The sequence below is a fragment of the Leopardus geoffroyi genome, chromosome D4 (assembly GCF_018350155.1).
Source record: "Leopardus geoffroyi isolate Oge1 chromosome D4, O.geoffroyi_Oge1_pat1.0, whole genome shotgun sequence".
NCBI classification, from domain to species: domain Eukaryota; kingdom Metazoa; phylum Chordata; class Mammalia; order Carnivora; family Felidae; genus Leopardus; species Leopardus geoffroyi.
Genome location: NC_059342.1, coordinates 44118167 through 44142467, shown reverse-complemented (window position 1 = coordinate 44142467; position 24301 = coordinate 44118167). Strand labels below are relative to the sequence as shown.

Genomic DNA, 24301 nt, shown 5'->3' with positions numbered 1-24301 from the left:
AGCATCAGTTCATTAGCCTCTGATGTCTCTAATAGGCAGACCACCTCTAAGTTAAAATCTTGAAAGTCAGTAGCAGAATTCTGAGTTAAAATTCAGTGTGCAAAACTCTACGTTCTAAAAACATGTCTTTAATCAAACACCTAAATACTTTCACAAACCTTGTTTCTATAAGGGTTTCTTTTTTAAAATGATACTTTTTCCACTCCCCCCCCCCACACACAGACAAATTTAGGAAATCACATACAATCAACACATTACAGCTGTATTACCAGTATCACATTTTAAAATGATACTGAAATTTATAATTATTAGATGCTGCCTTCATTTTTATATTAAAAATTACATGGTCTGGTTTATTAGCATGAATGTCTTTAAGAAGACAATTGAGATTTTTAAGAAGATAATATGGGATTTGCCAGACTTCCCTGAAGTAAAACTTTATTCCAAAAATTGTGGCAGCTGGGTGGCTCAGTTGGTTAAGTGTCCAACTCTTGATTTCAGTTCAGGTCATGATCTCACAGTCGTTAGATCAAGCCCCACATTGGGCTCTGCACTGAGCATGGAGCCTGCTTAAGATTCTCTCTCTCTCTCTCTCTCTCTCTCTCTCTCTCTCTTTCTCCCTCTCCCTCTGCCCCTCTCCCCGGCTTGCACACGCTCTCTTTCTCTCTCTCAAAATAAATAAACATTAACAATAATAATTATAAAATAAACAAAAACTGTGCATGATCAAAAAGTAACTGACACTGCTTCTTTTCACAAGGAAGTATTCCAGTATCTTCTATTTACAACTGGAGCATACCTGTAGTTTCAGTTTTTATCCCACCATACCAGTGGGATGAAGAGGTCACACTTAAATCTTTACAGCCCTTGACACTTTACTGTGCAGTAAGAATGAGGCGATAGATTTCTCAAACACTTCATGGCAGAAAAGTTTCTCAGGCCCTCCTCTCCTCCATATAGCTGATTCTTTGCAACAAAGGAGAAAGGAAGCAAGTCCACCTTTCATGGCAAGTAACATGTGGTTTCAAATCAGACACACAGAGATAAGAGAAGGAAATGTAAGAAGTAAAGATGCAGTTTGACACCTTTCCGATTGCCAAAATATAAAAGGTCAGAAAGAGTAAGCAGTTTTTCACTGAACTGTTAAATGTCTTAGTGTAGACTAAAAGCTTGAATGTTCACTTCACAAACGCTTACCTGGGATGAAAATTTCTACTTAACAACATGTTTGCGGGGGGGGGGGGGGGGTGTAATATTAATATATCTTGTAATATGTAATGTATTTAAGAAAACTTATACCTTTACAGCCTTTACATGCTAAAATTATAGACAATTCAATTTAGGAATAGACCAATCCCATAAACTACATAAGGGAGCATACATCGTCTCCTCCAACCAAATGTTAATGTTAGGTGAGTGTGATGACCACTACACTACAGAAACTAACCAAATGTTAATATACAACAATAACTACAGTAACAAATTTTTTTAAATTTACTCACCAGCTTTGTATGCTATTGCATTAGAAGCAGGCACAGACTTCTTATAACACAGAAATACACTGGAACCCCACTGTAAAATATAAATTATTTTTTAAGAAAACTGAAGAGTGAAAATAAATTGATTCTGTTGAATGTCTTCTAAAGATTCTATTTATTCACTGAAGTCTATGTAAAACACACATTTATCAAACAGACTACAGACTATAAAAAAATAGCAAAACATGAAGTTCAGAACACTAAAAGAAAGGAGTAAAAAAACATTGCCACAAAAATTAAATTGATTAAAAAAAAAAAACAGTTTTGAAAAGTTTAGAATGGTGTAATCAGACACTTTGAAAGAAACAGCACAAAGTTGAGTGGGCTGTAGGGCCCAAACTAAGGAAGACTGGGGTAACTGAGAAGCTATGATGTCATTACCTCCAGGGGCAAACTGTCTTGACTAATAGCCATGGCTACATCAGACATCTTTGCCTATATCACATTAAAGCTAGTAATAGATTTATCCAAAAATATTTCTCAGAATAAATCTGACCCAGTAGTAAACTTCAGTCTCACAGAAGTATAAATCAGAGGTGCTTAAGAGACTCAATCAGTTAAGCATCCAACTTCAGCTCAGGCCATGATCTCACGGTTCGTAGGTTCAAGCCCCACGTCAGGCTCTGTGCTGACAGCTCAGAGCCTGGAGCCTGCTTCAGATGCTGTGTCTCCTCCCTATCTCTCTCTCTCTGCCTCTCCTCTGCTCACGCTCTGTCTCTGTCTTTAAAAAAAAAAAAAAAAAAAAAGCATCCAAAAAAAAGCCATGTAATACTACAATAATTAAAATAAATAAATATAAGGGGAGTTCTCTATCCAGTCTCCCTAGAGCTGTCCATAAAGATACCTCTAAAACACAAAAGCTAACAAAACCTCTATATTAGTGTAACATAGGCAATATTAGCACATACCAAAAAAATTTTTTTAAATCCCTGACTTTAAGTATTTATTTTTTCAATGAGATTATTCCAAAAATCAGATAGCTAAGGATCTTAAAAATTACTATGAATCATAAAAGAGAGATAAAAATAATTTTTAAAAAACATGAAAATAGGGGCGCCTGGGTGGCGCAGTCGGTTAAGCGTCCGACTTCAGCCAGGTCACGATCTCGCGGTCCATGAGTTCGAGCCCCGCGTCAGGCTCTGGGCTGATGGCTCAGAGCCTGGAGCCTGTTTCCGATTCTGTGTCTCCCTCTCTCTCTGCCCCTCCCCCGTTCATGCTCTGTCTCTCTCTGTCCCAAAAATAAATAAACGTTGAAAAAAAAAATTTTTTTTAAAAAAACATGAAAATAAAAACAGAGTAAATTATACACCCAATAATAAACAGGAGTCCAAAAATTATCCTTCTTGGGGGTTGGTGTTAACAGTACATATGCAACAACTTTATTCTTACCATTCCACAATTTAAGTTTTTGTCAACCTTGCAGAAAGTATGAGGAGGGGTTTCTCCTTTACTGGTTACAATAACACAGATATCAGTTACAGCCAACGAATTCTGGGGTCGAATTAGAGGAGCTCTTCGATAAGTGATAAAGATTCTTTGTGAAGTAGTTGAACTATTGTTGACATTGGCACAGCGACCATAGGGTGTGGCTTGGATCACTTCGCATCCTGGAATAAGCCTTTCTTTACCTTCATATAAAACTCTGCATGGCAGGGAGGGGAGAAATAGATAGGTAGATAGGTAAGTAAACATAATTCTGGCTTTCCTCTCGAAAACAAACCAACAAAAAAATGGGGAGGGGGGTGAGTTCCTCTACTGTTTCTCAAATCTTAATTGTAAACCAAAAGTAAGATCATTACTTTGGGAATTATAGATCTCTTAACTATTTTTTTCAAAGCTGGAATATAATTTTAAGAGCAAATAAGATCAAATAACTTAATTTTTTTATTGCTTATTACAAGAAACATATGAAACAAGAAAGGGGCAACACCACAAACATCCCAAGGTTGATTCCTAGATCAAGTATTCAGATGTTTCCACAAAATTTCCTTCATAATTCCTGTCAAAACTTTACCTTTAAAATCCTTTGACTAAAACTACAAAACAGTTTAAGAAATTAGACATGAGCATTTAATAAATAAAAAGACATCCCATAGCCACGATAAGAAGACGTAATATTTGGTATGATGTCAATATTTCCCAAAGAGATCTACAGAATCAATACAATTCCTTCCTATCTAAATCCCAGCTGCCTTTTTATATAGAAACTGGTAACGTGAGGGGTGTTTGGGTGGCTCAGTCAGTTGAGCGTCCAACTTCAGCTCAGGTCATGATCTCACAACTCGTGAGTTTGAGCCTTGCATCGGGCTCTGTGCTGACAGCTCAGAGCCTGGAGCCTGCTTCGGATTCTGTGTCTCCCTTCCTTTCTGCCCCTCCCCTGCTCATGTTCTCTCTCTCAAAAATAAATAAACATTAAAAAAATTTTTTTAAAGAAATTGGTAACATGATCCTAAAATTCATATGGAGGTGCAAGGGACTCAGTATAGACAAAGCAAACTGGAAAAAAAAGAACAAAGTTGGAGGACTCACACTCTCCCATTTCAAAAGTTACTATAAATCTAGTCATCAGCAGTGTGGTGCCCCCATAAAGGTAAACATATAGACCAATGGAATAGCATGGGAAGTGCAGAATTAAACCCATACATTTACAGTCAACTGATTCTGACAAGAGTGCCAAGATAATTCAATAGGAAGAAAACAGTCTTTTCAACAAATGGTGCTGGAACAACTGGGTATCAAACGCAAAAGAAAAAGAAATTGAATCCCTTCCTTATACTACATATAAGAAATGGATCAAACACTTAAATGTGAGAGCTAGAATGACAAAACTGTTAGACAAAAAACTGTAAAATTTATTTAAAAAAAATAAAAATTTGTGACCTTGAATTCTACAAAGCCTTCTTATATAGGATACCAAAAGCACAAGTGACAAAAGAAAAAATTTAAAAAAACTGGACTTCATCAAAATAAAAAACTTCCATGCCACAAGTGATACCACCAAGAAAGTGAAAAGACAATGGACAGAATGTGAGAAAATATTTGCAAATCATGTATCTAATTAGAGAAATCTTTCCAGAATATGTAAAGAACTCTTACAAATCAATATAGAGATAAATAACAATTTAAAATGGATATAGGACTGACAAAGAATATATGGAAATTCTCTGTACTATCCTTTTTTTTTTTTTAATGTTTTTATTTATTTTTGAAGGAGACAGAGAGAGACAGAGCATGAGCGGGGGAGGAGCATAGAGAGAGGGAGACACAGAATTCGAAGCAGGCCCCAGGCTCTGAGCTGTCAGCACAGAGCCCATGCAGGGCTCGAACTCATGAACTGTGAGATCATGACCTGAGCTGAAGTCAGACTCTTAACCGACTAAGCCACCCAGGCGCCCCATTCTCTGTCTTATCCTTAACAACTCTTCTGTAAAACTAAAATTATTTTAAAATAAAACATTTTCTTTTCTTTTTTTTAAGTGGGCAAAGAATCTAAATAGGCATTTGCCCAAAGAAGATACGGCTGAAAACATGAACAGATGCTCACCATATTAGCCATTAGGGAATTACAAATCAAAGCCACAATAAGATAACACTTCATATACACTGGGAAGACTATAATCAAAAAGACAGATAATTACAAATTGGTAAGGTGAGAGTGTAGAGAAAGTAGAATCCTTATACCAAGATGGTGGGAATCAACTGCTTTGAAAAACAGTCTGACAGCTCCTCAAAGGGTTTAAACATGGAGCTTCTGTATGACTCAGCAATTCTACTCCCAGGTATATACCCAAAAGAAATGAAAACATACATCTGCACAAATACTGGTACACAAATACACATTTAACAGCATTATTCATAACAGCCAAAAAGTGGAAACAATCAAACAGCAACTAAGGAATAGATGCATAGAATGTGGCACACCCATATAACAGAATATTGTCCAGCAATAAAAAGCAATGAAGTACTAACATGTGGCACAAATCCATGAACCCTATCAACAAAGGCCACATGTAGTATGATTCCATTTATAGGAAATGTGCAGAATAGGCATGTCTATAGAGACAGAAAGTAAACTAATAGTTGCCTAGGGCTAGAGAGTAGAAAGGGGTAGCAGAGAGTGACTACTAATGAATATGGAGTTTCCTTTTAGGGTGATGAAATATTCTAAAATTGGCTGTGATGACAGCTGCATAAATCTGTGAATATACTAAAGACCAATAAATTCTACACTTGAGATGGTTGAATTGTGTGATATCTGAATTATATATGTCAATGAAGCTGTTAGAACCCAACTATATATCAAAATAAAAAGCCTCTATATTTAAATCAGGATAGTATTAGCAAATCACTAAACAGAAAGAACAATGAACACAAAAATAATCTAGTATGATAATGGTGACATCTCAAAATACTGCTGGAAAGATGGACCTTTTTTAATTTAATAAGCAGTGCTTGAATAACTGAATTGCCATTTTGGGGAAAAAAAATTCTATCTGTACTTCACACTGTACACCAGAAAAAGCTCCCAGTGGATCACAGAGATAAATGTCAAGAATGAAACCATACCAGTACTAAAAGAAAATCAGGGGAAACTAGGTGGCTCAATTGGTTGAGCGTCCGACTCTTGATTTCGGTTCAGGCCATGATCCCAGGGAGGTGGGATCGAGCCCCATGTCCAGCCCTGCACGGAGCATGGAGCCTGCTGAAGATTCTCTCTCTCCCCCTCTGCCCTTCTTCCCTGCTCACACACACCTCTAAAATAAAATATAAAAAGAAAGAAAACCTAGCAGTGGGAAAAGTGTAACTATGACTCAAAATCTAGAAGCAATAAAGAGGAGTAATAAACTTCATCAAATAAACTTTACATGACAAAAAACACAAGTCAAAAGACAAATTATAAACTTGGAGAAAACATTTGGAGACTTATTTCACAAAAAGTTTACCTTTCTAATACATAAAAATGTCCTTTAAAAAAAACAACAAATACATATGTATCAAAAAAGAAGCCAAAACCATTTCTAAAAAGATATGGTCTTTAAACATATGAAAAATGCTTAATCTCATTAAAATTACTCTGACACATCATTTCTTGGCTATGAGACTGACAAAAATTCAAAAATTTGATCCCGTATTTTGTGGATGGGACTGTGGGGAAAGCAGCACTTACATATACTGATGGTGGGAGAATAAAATGATGGGACACAATGGAGAGAAATTTGGGAACATTTAACAAAATTATGAATGCATTTATCTTTTATCCCAGCAATTCCCTTTTAGGGCTACCTGAAAATATACTTCCACAAATATGTAATAATATATGCACAGTTATTCACTAAAGCATTCTTGTAATAGCACAAGACTGGACAGAACCCAAATGTCCATCAATAGAGGTTTGGATGAACAAAGTATATACATCCACAGAAATAAGTACTATAGAGCTATAAAAAAAGAATGAGAAAGATCTCCATGTTCAGATATGGAAACACACTGCTGGGTGAAAAAAACAAAGTTTAAAATAGTGACCACAGTATTTATATTTTGTTTAAGAGGAAGAATTAAAAATCCTTTTTATGTTTGTAAAAACACACAGTAAAAGGATAAATCAGAAACTACATTAACAGAGAAAGGGAGGGCAGAAAGTATAGAGAAGAAAGTAGAGAAAATAAAGACTGAAGCATTATTTCCCTAAATATAGCTTTTTACATGTTTTGAACTATTACATTTTCCATATTAAGAGAAAAATTTTTTTAAACAAATGAAACACAAATAGAAACAGATGAACCTAACTGCATAGCAAATTGGTAACATAACCATATAAGAAATACTATTTCATGGGGCACCTGGGTGGCTCAGTTGGTTATGCATCCATCTGATTCTTGATTTTGGCTCAGGTCATGATCTCACAGTTCATGAGTTCGAGTCCTGCATCGGGCTCCACGCTGACAGTGTGGAGCCTACTTGGGATTCTCTCTCTCTTCCTCTCTCTCAAAATAAAAAAATAAGGGGCGCCTGGGTGGCGCAGTCGGTTAAGCGTCCGACTTCAGCCAGGTCACGATCTCGCGGTCCGTGAGTTCGAGCCCCGCGTCGGGCTCTGGGCTGATGGCTCAGAGCCTGGAACCTGTTTCCGATTCTGTGTCTCCCTCTCTCTCTGCCCCTCCCCCATTCATGCTCTGTCTCTCTCTGTCCCAAAAATAAATAAGCGTTGAAAAAAAAAAAAAATTAAAAAAATAAAAAATAAAAAAATAAACTTAAAAAAATACTATTTCATATAATTTTTTAACACAGTAAGTACTCTGTAAATGCTTGATGGGTCTTATTCTAGGGGCAAGAAGTCAGTAAACAGGTTTACTATTGGCAGTAATAGCGATATTGTAATTTTGAAATTATGTATATAAGATAAAGCAATAAGTAACATGTTTATGATTTAAGAACCAAGATTTTAGGTGTAAGAGAAACAAGATACAATCCAAAATGAGTTAAGAAAACGTTCTTTAATGTTAAATTTGATCTTGAAATGTTAATATGAACTCATGATTTAAAAAATAGAGATAAAAATAGACACCTCAGTAACAATGAATACATACAGCTCTAGATTTTGATTGACAAAGCAGTCAGCTGGAAAGGGATCCCACTGGCCAAACCTGGGACAATTTGAGCAAACCGAATAAGGACTGGAATAGATTGTTATCACATGGAATAAATTAAAATCCATAGTTTTAATTATTCTCGAAACAATAAAAAAACGAGAGAATAAGAAAGCTCTCCACTCAAGCTCTTCAAGAAAAATGAGTTAAAAAATTTATTTTTTAAATGACAGAATTAGAAAAGTCTCATTTTACATCCCCCACCAACCCACCCATGCAAGATCTAATTCAAACAATGATCAATGGATGCTAAAAAATGAGAAGTGTAAAAGAGCAAGGAACAAGATATTTAAACAATGCCCACAACTCCACAAATAACAAAGAAAATAAAAATGCCTTTACCATAGATATGTGGCAATTACCATCTCTTTTTTTAAATTATTTTTTAACGTTTATTTATTTTTGAGAAGAGAGAGACAGAGCATGACCGGGGGAGGAGAGAGAAAGAGGGAGACACAGAATCTGAAACAGGCTCCAGGCTCTGAACTGTCAGCACAGAGCCCGACGAGGGGCTCGAACTCACGGACTGCGAGATCATGACCTGAACTGAAGTCAGACGCTTGACTGAGCCACCTAGGCGCCCCAATTACCATCTTAACTTAAGTGACTGAACTTAATATCACTAATTATGGGACAGTCTGTCACTACCTGCTGTCCTGGTGTCAGCACTACCTGTAAGTATTCTTGCCAAAAATATTTAACATAAATTTAAATTAGGCTTTGAAACTCACATCTAACTGATAGGAAATACTGATGATAAGGTAACAAATTAAACAACATAATGAGGAAAGAATCAGATAAATCTGGACTGTGAGGCATTCTAAAACTTCTTTTCAAAGTTTTTTTATATTTATTTTTAGAGAGAGAGCATGCATGTGAGTGAGGGAGGGACAGAGAGAAAGGGAGAGAAAATGCCAAGCAGTCTCTGCACTGCCAGCACAGAGTCCAAGGCAGGGCTCGAACCCACAGACCGTGAGGTCATGACCTGAGCTGAAACCAAGAGATGGACGCTCAACCAACCGAGTAGTGTGGGGGGTATTCTATAAGACAACTGGCCAAGACTCTTTAAAATGTCAATACGTAATACTAAAATGTTGGGGAGATAAAGAGACTAAAGAGGCATTATAACCAAATGCAATGGATAAAATAAATAAATAAATAAATAAATAACCAAATGCAATGGATAAACGATGACAGGACCCTGAATATTTTTTTTAAAGGTTGTAAAAGATATTCTTGGGATAATTGTGAATATTTGGATAGGGAACAGATATTGAAAATATGACACAATTATTAATTTTCTATATACCATTGTTATACAGGAGCATGTCTTAAAGGGATGCATGCTGAAGCATTCATGGGAGAATTGTCATGGTATCTCCAGCCTCCTTTCAAGTAGTTTAGCAAAAATATGGAAAAACATTAATTTGTTGAATTTGTTGAAACTAGGTAGAAAGTATACTGTTCATTATATTATATAGTCTATCATTCAGGAAGAAAGGATACTGGTATTTATTATAATATTCAATTAACTTTTCTGTATGTCTGAAAATTTTCAAAAAAAAAAACAAAAGTGCTGGAGAAAAATTCATTTGAAAGTCAATGAATCTGATAAGTAGAGGAAGATAAGGACTGTATACAGTAGTCTGTGATTCTTCATCTTAATACACACATCTGACACATAAGATAATATACTGTACTATTTAAATCATACTTTATAGAGTATTTGATATTACAGGGGATTATCAGATCTTACATACTTTAACTTAATTTTTTCCAGAAAAAAAAACAATTAGTTTTAATAAATAGCTCATCTCAGTTTTTAGAAGGCAAAAAGGTCAGAAGTTTGACAACAGTATTTCATGAATGAATGAATGAACAGTTGAATGAACTAGGTACCTGCCTTTGTAGTGGCCATAGGCTTTCCAAACCTCACTAGTGTGCTTAAATGGAAGGTGGGGCAGACAGGTCAAAATATTTCAGTCACCAGATATTAACATATATACACACACACACACACACACACACACACACACACATACACACATATATCGGGGGTGGAGGAGTGGCAGGAGAGCAAGTAAGAGAGAGAGAGAAAGACAGAGAGAGAGAGAGAGAGAGAGAGAGAGAGAGAGAGAGAATCCCAAGCAGGCTCCATGCTCAGCCCACAGTAACAGATGACCTGAGCTGAAACCAAGAGTTGGACATTAAACCCACTGAGCCACCCAGGCACCCCACAATTATTTGATCTGGAAAGAAAAATTTACAATTACGATTAACTAAAAGACAATTCAACCTACACTCTAGCAAACCTGGATTAATAAACTACCATAACAAGCCTAGATATGTATGAAAGAGCCACTTGCAACCTGAAAGTATGTAAGTATAATTATCTAAGTCATCATTTTATTTTTAAGTTGTGCCCCTGAACCACAAGCAACAACAATCTCTGAAAGATTCACATCCTTTCAATTACAATTGTATGGGAGTGGGGGGCCGGTATGAAGAAAAGGATATGAAAAGATGGCCTTTAAGAATAACTGGCTGACAGTGAACAGTGAGGCCTGAAACATGTTATGTCCCTGGCTTGATTCCCTTCAACTGACATGAATATTGCCAAAATTTTACCCTATACCCATCCTTCTATAGCTATTACCTATCTTAATAAAATCATAGAGAAAATGAAAAGCACTGACAGTAAAACCATTACATGTCCTGAATTACTCCCCCAGAACCAATAACTTATGTTTCTACCCATTTAACCCCCTTGCCCGTTCTCAAAAGTCCCTCCCATAAAAGGCTAATCCAATCACCTATGCTGTTGACATTATCCCTTCAATCTGTTTCAGAATTTTATTCTAATATATCCTCATTCCTATATTTTCAACCCTTTCTTTTCCATTGGTTTCTCCCCTTCAAATAAAGATGTTCAAGGTTATCCCCTGGAAGAAAGGTAAAAAACAGCCCATGACTCCGTATTGCCTCATCCCCCCAGGTATCCTCAACTGCTGCTTCTAGGAATTTTGAGAAAATATAGATTCTGATTCAGTAGGTCTGGGGAAGTGCCTGAGATTCTGAATTTCTAACATGTTCCCAAGCCCTACAGATGATACTGGTTCAAGGACTACATCTTGAACAGCAAGGCCCAGTACTATCTTCTCTTAAAGTCAGGCTTTCAAAAAAAAAGCCTCTATTGATCAAATTCCAATCATTTCTCAACCACCTGGCTCCTGTGCTTAATATATAAAGTTGTATGACCACCATCCTAACTGTATTGACTTGAAGGAAAATCACAGAAGCTAAACAGGGTGGCCAATACTAAGAAGTTAAACAGATGCTACATAAAGGTCAAGTAAGTTAAGGACAAATCATCCTCTGACTTTGGAAATTTGAACATAGCGAGGACCTTAGGACCATTTCACCAGAGCTCTACTGCAAAAGTAGAGGAGGTGATGAGTACAACCAAGCAGTGGCCAAATGGAACAGCTCACTACCTTTCTTAATATCTGCACAACTATTAACAGAAAAAGTAGCAACCATTTAAAAAACAAACAAACAAACAAACAAAAAGAACAACTCCATGGGACAATCAGGGAAATTTGGATGTATGATGATATTAAATAATCATTTTTACGGTGTGGTATTGTGATTATATTAAGAGATTTGACATAAAAAAATCAATGTAATACATCACAATAGAAAGAAGGAAATAAAGATCTGCATGATCTCAATTAACACAGAAAAGGCATCTGAAAAAATGCAACACACTTTCATGATAAAATCTCTCATAAAATCAGAAGTAGAAGGAACCTTTCTTAACATGATAAGTGGCATTTATGAAAAACCCACACCTAACACCATATTCAATGGTGAAAGACTGAAAGCTTCCCACCTTAGATCAGGAATAAGACATAGGTGCCTTTTCCGCTACTGCTATTCCACACTGTACTGTAAGTTCTAACCAGAGCAGTAAGACAAGGGAGAAAATACAACAAACTGCAAAGGGAGCAGGAAAAACTAGCTCTACTTACAGATGAAATGATCCTATGTATTAAAAAAAATCCCCAAATATCCAAAAGAAAGCTATGAGAGCTAACAAATTCATCAAAGTTGTAGGGTATAAGATTAACATATAAAATTAAAATTCAGCTGTGTTCGTATATAACAGCAATGAATAATCCAAAAAGGAAATTTAAAAAAAAATACCATTTTTAATGGAACCCAAAAGAATATGTAGGAATAAAATTAATCAAGGAGGTGAAAGACTCATACACTAAAAACTACAAAACACTGCTGAAAGAAATTAAAGACCTAAATAAAGGGAAAGAGATCTCACATTCAAAAGTTAGAAAGCTTAGGGTATAAAAGTGGCAGTACTCCCTAAATTGATCTATAGATTAAATGCAATCCCCACCAAAATTCTGACTTCATGTTTTGCATAAATGGACAAGCTGATCCCAAACTTCCTAAGATGTTCTCAAATACCTGTATGTTTTAAGTAACTGAGGATAATTGTAATAAACAGAACAGCTTAATAAATGACATGTATACATGACAAGTATTATAGGTATTCTAAAAACATAGCTTGTTTACAAAAGAGTCAATGTAGACATTTTTGGGATAAAAGTTTTTACAAAGAATGTACTTCCCTGGCTGTGGACTAGATACTAATACCTCATAACCACTACACTCACTCTAAATGGTAAATACCTCCCCCGTCCTGGCATTTAAAACCACACAACACAATTACATTTTTTAAAACAGGAATGCTCCTTTGTTAAATGAGTTCAGGGCTTCACAAAACTTCACCACATAACCCAAGTAGCTCCTTAAAAATATAATCTTTTATTATACCTTCTTGTGCTTTTATGTTTAATTAATAAGCTTATCTGATAAGTACAACAGAAATGGAATCACATTTCAGGCTCTAATGCCTTCATTTCAATATGCTTTTGAAAGGAAATGATCTCATGATTCAAGTACAATGCAGAGAAATTCAGTAAGCGTGGATAGAGATATGTAATATCTTACTAACTTGATCCTGAAGTAACAAATAATAGAACTATCAAAAAATTCAAATGTCTATTCCCATGCACCTTAAATAGTGTTATTTACTTCACTATAGCAAAAGAAAATAAGTCACCATACCCAATGTCGGTAAGGGGTGGTTTGTCTCTTGCTCTCTTATAACAGAGGAAAAGTTCGGGGCTTTTCAGACTTCCATAGTTCAAATTTGCTTGGAGAGCTGATGGAGTGGCTTCAACACAGGTGTAACCTTCAGGTACTGTCTCCCCAGCAGATTTGTTAATAACTGCAATGTCTGTAATTGGAGCTTTAGGCCCAGTTGACTTAGTATCTAAACGATTTATTTCTTGATCCAAAAGAGTAGATGTGTCAGTGAGACCTGCCACAACAAAGTAGTCAGTCACTCTTGGCCCTTTGTCTTCTATCATGGCTGCTATTGTATTTCCTACAAAAGGAAAAAAGGAAAAAAGACGTCAATTAAAGAAAATACTTTATCTTGACTCATTAAAATTAAAATACTCCTGAGTTAACAGTGATCAACTAGCATACTTCCCAGTTGGATTTATAATCAAATTGTTGTCATTCTATAGAAGAAGCCTGTTTTGGTATCATGTTGTCAGTTTTTACCTCCTATAAAATACAAGTTTACAACATCAATTCATTCACAAGGCAACTATGATCCTTTCGTGTGCTGAGGCTCTGTTAAGAATTATTAAAGTGTCAGAGTTGGGCTATGGTGCTCTGCTTTCAGCAAAATGCACTTAATGAACAATACTCAGACCATTTAAGAAATCATTGTTGTTTTTTTTAAGAAAGATCTTTTTTTTTTAATGTTTATTTATTTGTTTTGAAAGAGAGAGAGAGAGGGCGGGCAGGCGGGCGGGAGACAGGGAGGGAGGAAAGGGCACAGAGACAGGGAGAGAGAAAGAACTCCAAGCAGACTGCACACTGTTAGCACAGAGCCTGATGCAGGGCTTGAACTCACGAACTGTGAGATCATGACCTGAGCAGAAACCAAGAGTTGGATGCTTAACCAACTGAGCCATTCAGGAGCCTCAGAAATCATTCTCTTTTAGGTTACAGAATTCCTAGAGCTAACCACATTTAAACAAATGAATTGAGTTCATCATGAATTAAGTCAAGATCTAAGACAAAAAAATAGAGGTAACGGTAATAAATATAATCAAACTAGTCTCTTACTCCAGTTAGGGGTCTGTTCCTTCTGGCTAAGAAACTTTCTGGAAACACCATGTAAACTAAGGAAGTTTAGGAATCATTAAATATTTCATATATAAATACCAAACAGAGCATAAAAAACTGTAACCAAAGAAGACAAAATTATATAAAACACACATTGAGACTTAGGTACTATATGGTAGAAACCCAAAGAATATGAACGCTGAGTCAAGACTTCTTTCTATAATCTCTAAATTTGGCACCTCTAAAAATAAAATTAAGCTTCTGCAGTTTTAAGTATTTCCACGGATTTTATGTGCTTTTTAAAATTATAAATAGGGGCGCCTGGGTGGCGCAGTCGGTTAAGCGTCCGACTTCAGCCAGGTCACGATCTCGCGGTCCGTGAGTTCGAGCCCCGCGTCGGGCTCTGGGCTGATGGCTCAGAGCCTGGAGCCTGTTTCCGATTCTGTGTCTCCCTCTCTCTCTGCCCCTCCCCTGTTCATGCTCTGTCTCTCTCTGTCCCAAAAATAAATAAACGTTGAAAAAAAAATTTTTTTAATTATAAATATCTATGCACCAAATACAGGAGCCCCCAAATATATAAAACACTTAATCACAAACATAAGCAACCTTATTGATAAGAATGTGGTAATTGCAGGGGACTTTAATACTCCACTTACAACAATGGACAGATCAACTAGACACAGCATCAATAAATAAGGGCCCTGAATGGTACATTAGATCAGATGGACTTGACGGATATATTTAGAACTCTGCATCCCAAAGCAATAGAATATGCTTTCTTCTTGAGTACACATGGAACATTCTCCAAGATAGATCACATACTGGGTCACAAAACAGGCCTTCATAAGTATAAAAGAATTGAGATCATACCATGCACACTTTCAGACCACAATGCTACGAAACTTGAAATCAACCACAGGAAAAAGTCTGGAAAACCTCCAAAAGCTTAGAGGTTAAAGAACACCCTACTAAAGAATGAATGGGCCAACCAGGCAATTAGAGAAGAAATTTAAAAATATATGGAAACAAATGAAAATGAAAATACAACAATCCAAATGCTTTAGGATGCAGAGAAGGCAGTCTTGAGAGGAAAATACACTGCAATCCAGGCCTATCTCAAGAAATAAGAAAAATCCCAAATACAAAATCTAACAGCACACCTAGAAGAAACAGAAGCAGCACAGCAAAGACACCCCAAATCCAGCAAAAGAAGAGAAACAATAAAGATCAGAGCAGAAATAAACAATATAGAATCTAAAAAAAACAGTAGAGCAGATCAATGAAACCAAGAGTCAGTTTTTTGAAAAAATAAACAAAATTGATAAACCTGTAGCCAGGCTTCTCAAAAAGAAAAGGGAGAGGACCCAAATAGATAAAATCATGAATAAAAATGGAATTATTACAACCAATCCCTCAGAAGTACAAGCAATTATCAGGGAATACTATGAAAAATTATATGCCAACAAACTGGACAACCTGGAAGAAATGGACAAATTCCTAAGCACCCACACGCTTCCAAAACTCAAACAGGAAGAAATAGAGTAGTTGAACAGACCCATAACCAGTGAAGAAGTTGAATCAGTTATCAAAAATCTCCCAACAAATAAGAGTCCAGGACCAGATGGCTTCCCAGAGGAATTCTACCAGACATTGAAAGCAGAGATAATACCTATCCTTCTCAAGCTGTTCCAAAAAATAGAAAGGGAAGGAAAACTTCCAGACTCATTCTATGAAGCCAGCATTACTTTGATTCCCAAACCAGACAGAGACCCAGCAAAAAAAAAAAAAAAAAAAAAAAGAGAACGACAGGCCAATATCCAATATGGAAGCAAAAATTCCCAACAAGATACTAGCAAATCGAATTCAACAGCATATAAAAAGAATTATTCACCATGATCAAGTGGGATTCATTCCTGGGCTGCAGGGCTGGTTCAATATTTGCAAATCAATCAATGTGATACATCACATTAATAAAAGAAAAGAACGATATGATCCTGTCAATCGATGCAGAAAAAGCATTTAACAATATTTAGCATCCTTTCTTAATAAAAACTCTCGAGAAAGTTGGGCTAGAAGGAATATACTTCAACATCATAAAAGCCATTTATGAAAAGCTCACCACTAATATCATCCTCAATGGGGAAAAACTGAGAGCTTTCCCACTGAGATCAGGAACATGACAGGGATGTCCACTCTCACTGCTGTTGTTTAACATACTGTTGGAAGTTCTAGCATCAGCAATCAGACAACAAAAGGAAGTCAAAGGCATCAGAATTGGCAAAGATGAAGTCAAGCTTTCACTTTTTGCAGATGACATGATACTATACATGGAAAACCTAATAGACTCCACCAAAAGTCTGCTAGAACTGATACATAAATTCAGCAAAGTCACAGGATACAAAATCAATGTACAGAAATCAGTTGCATTCTTATACACTAATAATGAAGCAACAGAAAGACAAAAAGAAAATCCCATTCACAATTGCACCAAGAAGCATAAAATACCTAGGAATAAACCTAACCAAAGATGTAAAAGATCTGTATGCTGAAAACTATAGAAAGCTTATGAAGGAAATTGAAGAAGATACAAAGAAATGGAAAAACATTCTGTGCTCATGGATTGGAAGAATAAATATTGTTAAAATGTCAATACTACCCAAAGCAATCTACACATTCAATGTAATCCCAATCAAAATTGCATCAGCATTCTTCTCGAAGCTAGAACAAGCAATCCTAAAGTTTGTATGCACCCACAAAAGACCGCAAATAGCCAAAGTAATATTGAAGAAGAAAACCAAAGCGGGTGGCATCACAATCCCAGACTTTAGCGTCTACTACAAAGCTATAATCATCAAGACAGCATGGTATTGGCACAAAAACAGACACATAGACCAATGGAATAGAGACTCCAGAACTGGACCCACAAATGTATGGCCAACTAATCTTTGACAAAGCAGGAAAGAATATCCGATGGAAAAAAGACAGTCTCTTTAACAAATGGTGCTGGGAGAACTGGACAGCAACATGCAGAATATATCCAAAATATATAAAGAACTCACCAAACTCCACATCTGAAAAACAAATAATCCAGTGAAGAAATGGGCAGAAGACATGAATAGACACTTCTCTACAGAAGACATCCAGATGGCCAAGAGGCACATGAAAAGATGCTCAACGTCACTCCTCATCAGGGAAATACAAATGAAAACCACACTGAGATACCACCACATGCCTGTCAGAATGGCTAAAATGAACAAATCAGGAGACTATAGATGCTGGAGAGGATGTGGATAAATGGGAACCCTCTTGCACTGTTGGTGGGAATGCAAACTGGTGTAGCCGCTCTGGAAAACAGTGCGGAGGTTCCTCAAAAAATTTAAAATAGATCTACCTTATGACCCAGCAATAGCACTGCTAAGAATTTACCCAAGGGATACAGGAGTGCTGATGCATAGGGGCACTTGTACCCCAATGTTTATAGCAGCACTTTCAACAATAGCCAAATTATGGAAAGAGCCTAAATGTCCTTCAATTGATGAATGGATAAAGAAGTTTGGGTTCGAACATCCAATGGAAAAAAGACAGCCTCTTTAACAAATGGTGCTGGGAGAACTGGACAGCAACATGCAGAAGGTTGAAACTAGACCACTTTCTCACACCATTCACAAAAATAAACTCAAAATGGATAAAGGACCTGAATGTGAGACAGGAAACCATCAAAACCTTAGAGGAGAAAGCAGGAAAAGACCTCTCTGACCTCAGCCGTAGCAATCTCTTACTCGACACATCCCCAAAGGCAAGGGAATTAAAAGCAAAAGTGAATTACTGGGACCTTATGAAGATAAAAAGCTTCTGCACAGCAAAGGAAACAACCAACAAAACTAAAAGGCAACCAACGGAATGGGAAAAGATATTTGCAAATGACATATCGGACAAAGGGCTAGTATCCAGAATCTATAAAGAGCTCACCAAACTCCACACCGGAAAAACAAATAACCCAGTGAAGAAATGGGCAGAAAACATGAATAGACACTTCTCTAAAGAAGACATCCGGATGGCCAACAGGCACATGAAAAGATGTTCAGCGTCGCTCCTTATCAGGGAAATACAAATCAAAACCACACTCAGGTATCACCTCACGCCAGTCAGAGTGGCCAAAATGAACAAATCAGGAGACTATAGATGCTGGCGAGGATGTGGAGAAACGGGAACCCTCTTGCACTGTTGGTGGGAATGCAAATTGGTGCAGCCGCTCTGGAAAGCAGTGTGGAGGTTCCTCAGAAAATTAAAAATAGACCTACCCTATGACCCAGCAATAGCACTGCTAGGAATTTATCCAAGGGATACAGGAGTACTGATGCATAGGGGCACTTGTACCCCAATGTTCATAGCAGCACTCTCAACAATAGCCAAATTATGGAAAGAGCCTAAATGTCCATCAACTGATGAATGGATAAAGAAATTGTGGTTTATATACACAATGGAATACTACGTGGCAATGAGAAAAAATGAAATATGGCCCTTTGTAGCAACGTGGATGGAACTGGAGAGTGTGATGCTAAGTGAAATAAGCCATACAGAGAAAGACAGATACCATATGGTTTTACTCTTATGTGGATCCTGAGAAACCTAACAGGAACCCATGGGGGAGGGGGAGGAAAAAAAAAAAAAAAAAAAAAAAAAAGAGGTTAGAGTGGGAGAGAGCCAAAGCATAAGAGACTGTTAAAAACTGAGAACAAACTGAGGATTGATGGGGGGTGGGAGGGAGGAGAGGGTGGGTGATGGGTATTGAGGAGGGCACCTTTTGGGATGAGCACTGGGTGTTTTATGGAAACCAATTTGACAATAAATTTCATATATTATAAAAAAAAATAATAAATAAATAAATAAATAAACAAATAAAAGAAGTTTGGGTTTATATATACAATGGAATACTACTTGGCAATGAGAAAGAATGAAATCTAGCCATTTGTAGCAACGTGGATGGAACTGGAGAGTGTTATGCTAAGTGAAATAAGTCATACAGAGAAAGACAGATACCATATGTTTTCACTCTTATGTGGATCCTGAGAAACTTAACAGAAGACCATGGGAGAGGGGAAGGGAAGAAAAAAAAGAGAGGGAGGGAGCCAAACCATAAGAGACTCTTAAAAACTGAGAATAAACTGAGGGTTGATGGGGGGTGGGGGGGGGGGGAAGTGGGTGATGGCATTGAGGAGGGCACCTGTTGGATGAGCACTGGGTGTTGTATGGAAACCAATTTGACAATAAATTTCATATTAAAAAATAAAAATAAAAACTTTAAGTATAATTTACACACAATAAAATGTACATATTAAGTGTAAAATTTGGTAAATTTTCATAAATATATATACCTGTGAAACCATTAACAATCAAGATAGTAAACATACCCATCAAAACTCCAAATTTTCTTATACCTCTATATCCCTCTATAGGCAATTATCCCTCCCTCTATAGGCAATGAATTATCTGCTGTCATATAGTTTTTAGAACTGATACACATGGAATCATACAGTATATATTCTTTTTTTTTCTGGCTTTTTTCATAATTATTTTGAGATTCATTCATGTTTGTGTTTACATCAATAATTCATTCCTTTTTGTATTTAAAAAATATTTTTTTAATTAATCTCTACACCAAAATGGGGCTCAAACCCACAACTCTGAGATCCAAAGTCACATGCTCTACCAACTGAGCCAGCCAGGTACCCCTCATTGCTATTTATAACTAAGTAGTATTCCACTGTTGAGTATACCACAATGTTTATCTATTTACCTTTATTAATATTATCTTTATTAATAATATTAATACCTTAATAGGGTTATTTTAAGTTTGGAATTATTATAAATAAAACTGTCTGGGGCACCTGGGTGGCTCAGTCAGTTAGGTGTCCAACTTTTGGTTTCACTTCAGGTCACGATCTCATGGTTTGTGAATTTGAGACCCACAATGGGTTCTGCACTGACAGTGCGGAGCCTGCTAGGAATTCTTTCTCTCTCTCTCTCTCTCTCTCTCTCTCTCTCTCTCTCTCAAAATACACATCTCTTTCCCTACACTCTCTCTCTCTCTCAAAATAAATAAATAAACTTAAAAAAAATAAAGCTATCATAAACACCCATATATTAGCCTCATGGACAAATGCTTTCATTTATCTTAGGTCAATTCCTAAGAGGAAAGGACTGGATCACCTGCTAGGTATATGTAATTCTAAAATACTGCCAAACAGTTTCCTAGAGTGTACCATTTTATGAGAGTTCCAGTCGTTCCACATCCTCTCTAAAGTTGTATAAGGTCAGCCTTTTTAACAGACACTATAACATGCCTATAGTGAAACTTTATAGTTTTAATTTGTATCTTTCTAATGACTAGTGATGCTAACTACCTTTTCATGTGTTTATTTTCTATCCATGAATTTTCTTCAGGGAAATTTCTGTTCAAATCTTAGCTTGTTTTTTACTTGGGCTGTTAGCCATTCTTGAGTTTTGAAAAGTTCTTTATATATTCTGTAGACAAGTCATTTATCAAGCATATACTTAGCAAGTATTTTCTTGTCTTTTTACTCTAATAGTGCCTTTTGAAAAGCAGAAGTTTTTATTTTTTATGAAGTCTCATTTACCAATCTAATTCTTCTATGGGTCATGCTTGTGGTATGACATTTAAGAAATCATTGTCTAAGGTCACAAAGGTTTTCTCCCATGTTTTCCTCTAAAGTTTTATAATTTCAAGTTTCATATTTAGGTCTATGATACATTTTGAGTTAATTTTTTACATATGGTGTTCAGTATGAATCAAGATCCACTTTTTACATACAGATATCCAATTTTTCCAGCACCACTGGTTGAAAAAACTAACTTTTCTCCACTGTATTGCTTTTGTACCTTTATTCAAAACCCAAATGCCCAGGGTGCCTGTGTGGCTCAGTCGGTTAAGCATCTGACTCTTTGATTTAGGCTCAGGTCATGATCTCACGGTTCATGGGATGGAGCCCCACGTCAGGCTCTGCAATGACAGCACAGGGCCTGCCTGGGATTCTCTCTCTCCCTCTCTCTCCCTGCCCCTCCTCTGATTGCCCTCCCGCTTTCTCAAAATAAATAAATAAACTTAAAAAAATACCTGCCCAACATGTTTATATTTATCTCTGGATTCTTTTTTTTTTTAATGTTTATTTTTGAGAGAGAGAGAGTGCACACACAAGTAGGGGAGGGCAGAGAAAGAGACAGAAGGTGAAGCAGGCTCCAGGCTTCGAGCTGTCAGCATAGAGCCTGATGTGGGGCTCGAACTCATGAGCCCTGAGATCATGACCTGAGCCAAAGTCAGATGCTCAACCAACTGAGTCACCCAGGTGTCCCACCTCTGGTTTCTTTATTCCACTGATCTATCTGTCTATTTGTCAGTCCCACATGATTTTGATTACTGTAGCTTTTCTTTATTTATTAATTTATTTTGAGAGAGAGAGCACAAGCAGGAGAATAGGGAGAGAGGGAGAGAGAATCCCAAACAGGCTCTGTGCTGTCAGTGCAGAGCCCGATGAAGGACTTGAACTCATGAACTGCAAGATTATGACCTGAGCCAAAATCAAGAGTTGGACGCTTTACCAACTGAGCCACCCAGGTGCCACAATTACTGTAGCTTTATAATAAATCTTGAAATCAGGAAATGTTAGTCTTCAACTCTGTTCTTTTTCAAAATTGCTTTTGACTATTCTATTCTAGCTCCTTTGCATTTCAGTAAGCATTTTAGAATCAGCTGGTCCATTTCTACCCCAAATAAAAGCCTACTAGGATTTTAACTGGGATTGTGTTGAAACTGTAGGTCAATTTAAGGAGGGCTGTCAATACTGAGTTTTCAAACCCACAGACAAGGTTTATCTCCGCATTTCTCTCATCAATGTTTTGTAGTTTGTAGCATATGTCTTTCACATCATCAGACTTTGCTTATGTACATGATAATTAATGCTATTGTAAATGACATTGTTTCCTTAACTCAATTTCCAATTATTCTTTGCTACTACATAGAAGTATAATTGCTTTTTATATATCTTGATCTTGTACCAAGTATATCTTGATCTTCATACAGTTGCTTACGAGTTATAGAGTTTTGTAGGTACCATCAAGTTTTCTACATAGATAATGTGTCCACGAATAGAGACTAATTTTACTTCTTTCTTTGCAATATAGATGTCTTTTATTTCTTTTTCTTGTCTTACTGTCTGAGGTAGAACATCCACTACAATGTTCAAGAGAAATGCTGACCAAAGAAGATATACAAATGACCAATTAGCACATGAAAAAGTGCTCAGCATCATTAATCACAGCAGCATTCTTCACAATAATCAAATGGTAAAAACAACCCAAATATCCATCAAAAAATGAATGGATAGGGGTGCCTGGGTGGCTCAGTCGGTTGGGCATCCGACTTCGGCTCAGGTCATGATCTCGCAGTCTGTGAGTTCGAGCCCCGCGTCGGGCTCTGTGCTCAGAGCCTAGAACCTGTTTCAGATTCTGTGTCTCCCTCTCTCTCTGACCCTCCCCCATTCATGCTCTCTCTCTGTCTCAAAAATAAATAAACGTAAAAAAAAAAATTAAAAAAAAATGAATGGATAAACATAATGTAATGTATCTATACAATGGAATTCTATTCAGCCATAAAAAGGAATTGAATTTTGATAAATGCCGTAACATGGATGAACTCTGAAAAACCTTAAACTAAATGAAATAAGCCAGACACAGAGGAGAAATATTATATGGCTCTTATATGAGGTACACTGAATAGATAAATTCATAGAGACATAAGTAAAATAGAGGTTACCCAGGGCTAGGAGAGGGGAGCATGGAGAGTTACTGTTTAATGGGTATAGAGTTTATGTTGGAGATGATGGAAAAGATTTGGGTATAGTAGTGACAATGGTTATACAACACTGCCAGTGTAGTTAATGCCACTGAAGTGTATACTTACAAATGGTTAAAATGATAAATGTAATGTATATTTACCACAATTAAAAAAAAAAGAGAATGCTTCAATAAGCATCTCTCCACATTAATCTGGGCTTCAGTTAAGTTACAGAGTAAATTCCTAAATCAGTTTTCTAGATCAGAGTATATAAACATATGCATACCAATTATTATATGCTACCTTCTTGCCTTTTGAAAAAAAATACCAATTTACCATGGCAACAGTAATGTATCTATAGTCCAAGGGGTATCATAATTGTAGTTCTGTTTACTGTGTTAGAGTAAAATTGGTATAAGGAGGTTGTTTTAATACACATTTCTTTGATTAAAAAAAAAAAAGTAAAAAGAGGCACACCTAGCTGGTTCAGTAAGTAGAGCACATTACTCCTGATCTCAGGGTCTTGAGTTTGAGCCCCATGTTAGATGTAGACATTACTTAAATAAATTTAAAAAAAAATTTTAAAGGAGAGAAGTGTTGGGAGTAGACATCTTCGTTTTGTTCCTAATCTTATGAGGAAAGTATTCAGTCTTTTATCAGTAAATATGATGTTATTTGTGGGTTTTTCATAAATGCTCTTTATCAAGTTAAGTTCTTTTCTATTCCTGACACTTTTATCAGGAAGATATGTTAGACTTTATAACACACTTTTTCTGCATCTACTGAGGTGATATATTTTTCTATCTTTAATACAGTGAATTACAATGATTAATTTTCAAGTTTCTAATCACTGCATTCTTGAAATAAACCCCACTTGGTCATGATATATTATCGCTTTTATATGTTCTTGAATTATATTTGTTAAAATTTTGTTTGAAATTTTATATACATTAATTGAAGGATATTGGTCTGTTGTTTTCTTGTAATGTTTTTAACTGATTCTCTATCAAGGTAATATAGTCTCATAAAATGAGCTGGGAAGA

The 24301-nt window shown here is 36.4% G+C and overlaps 1 protein-coding gene across 7 annotated transcripts in view; it reads right to left on the bottom strand.

The window, feature by feature from the left end:
• DENND4C (DENN domain containing 4C) overlaps positions 1-24301 on the bottom strand; it is a 124218-nt gene that overhangs the window by 76250 nt on the left and 23667 nt on the right. For all 7 annotated transcript variants that reach the window (XM_045469357.1, XM_045469358.1, XM_045469361.1 and 4 more), the window contains exons 2-4: positions 13331-13652; positions 2928-3180; positions 1503-1572 (exon numbers count right to left, since the gene is read on the bottom strand). In XM_045469357.1, coding sequence (XP_045325313.1) covers positions 1503-1572; positions 2928-3180; positions 13331-13635 — 628 coding nt within the window. In that variant the 5' untranslated portion in view covers positions 13636-13652. The remainder of the gene's footprint in view (positions 1-1502; positions 1573-2927; positions 3181-13330; positions 13653-24301) is intronic.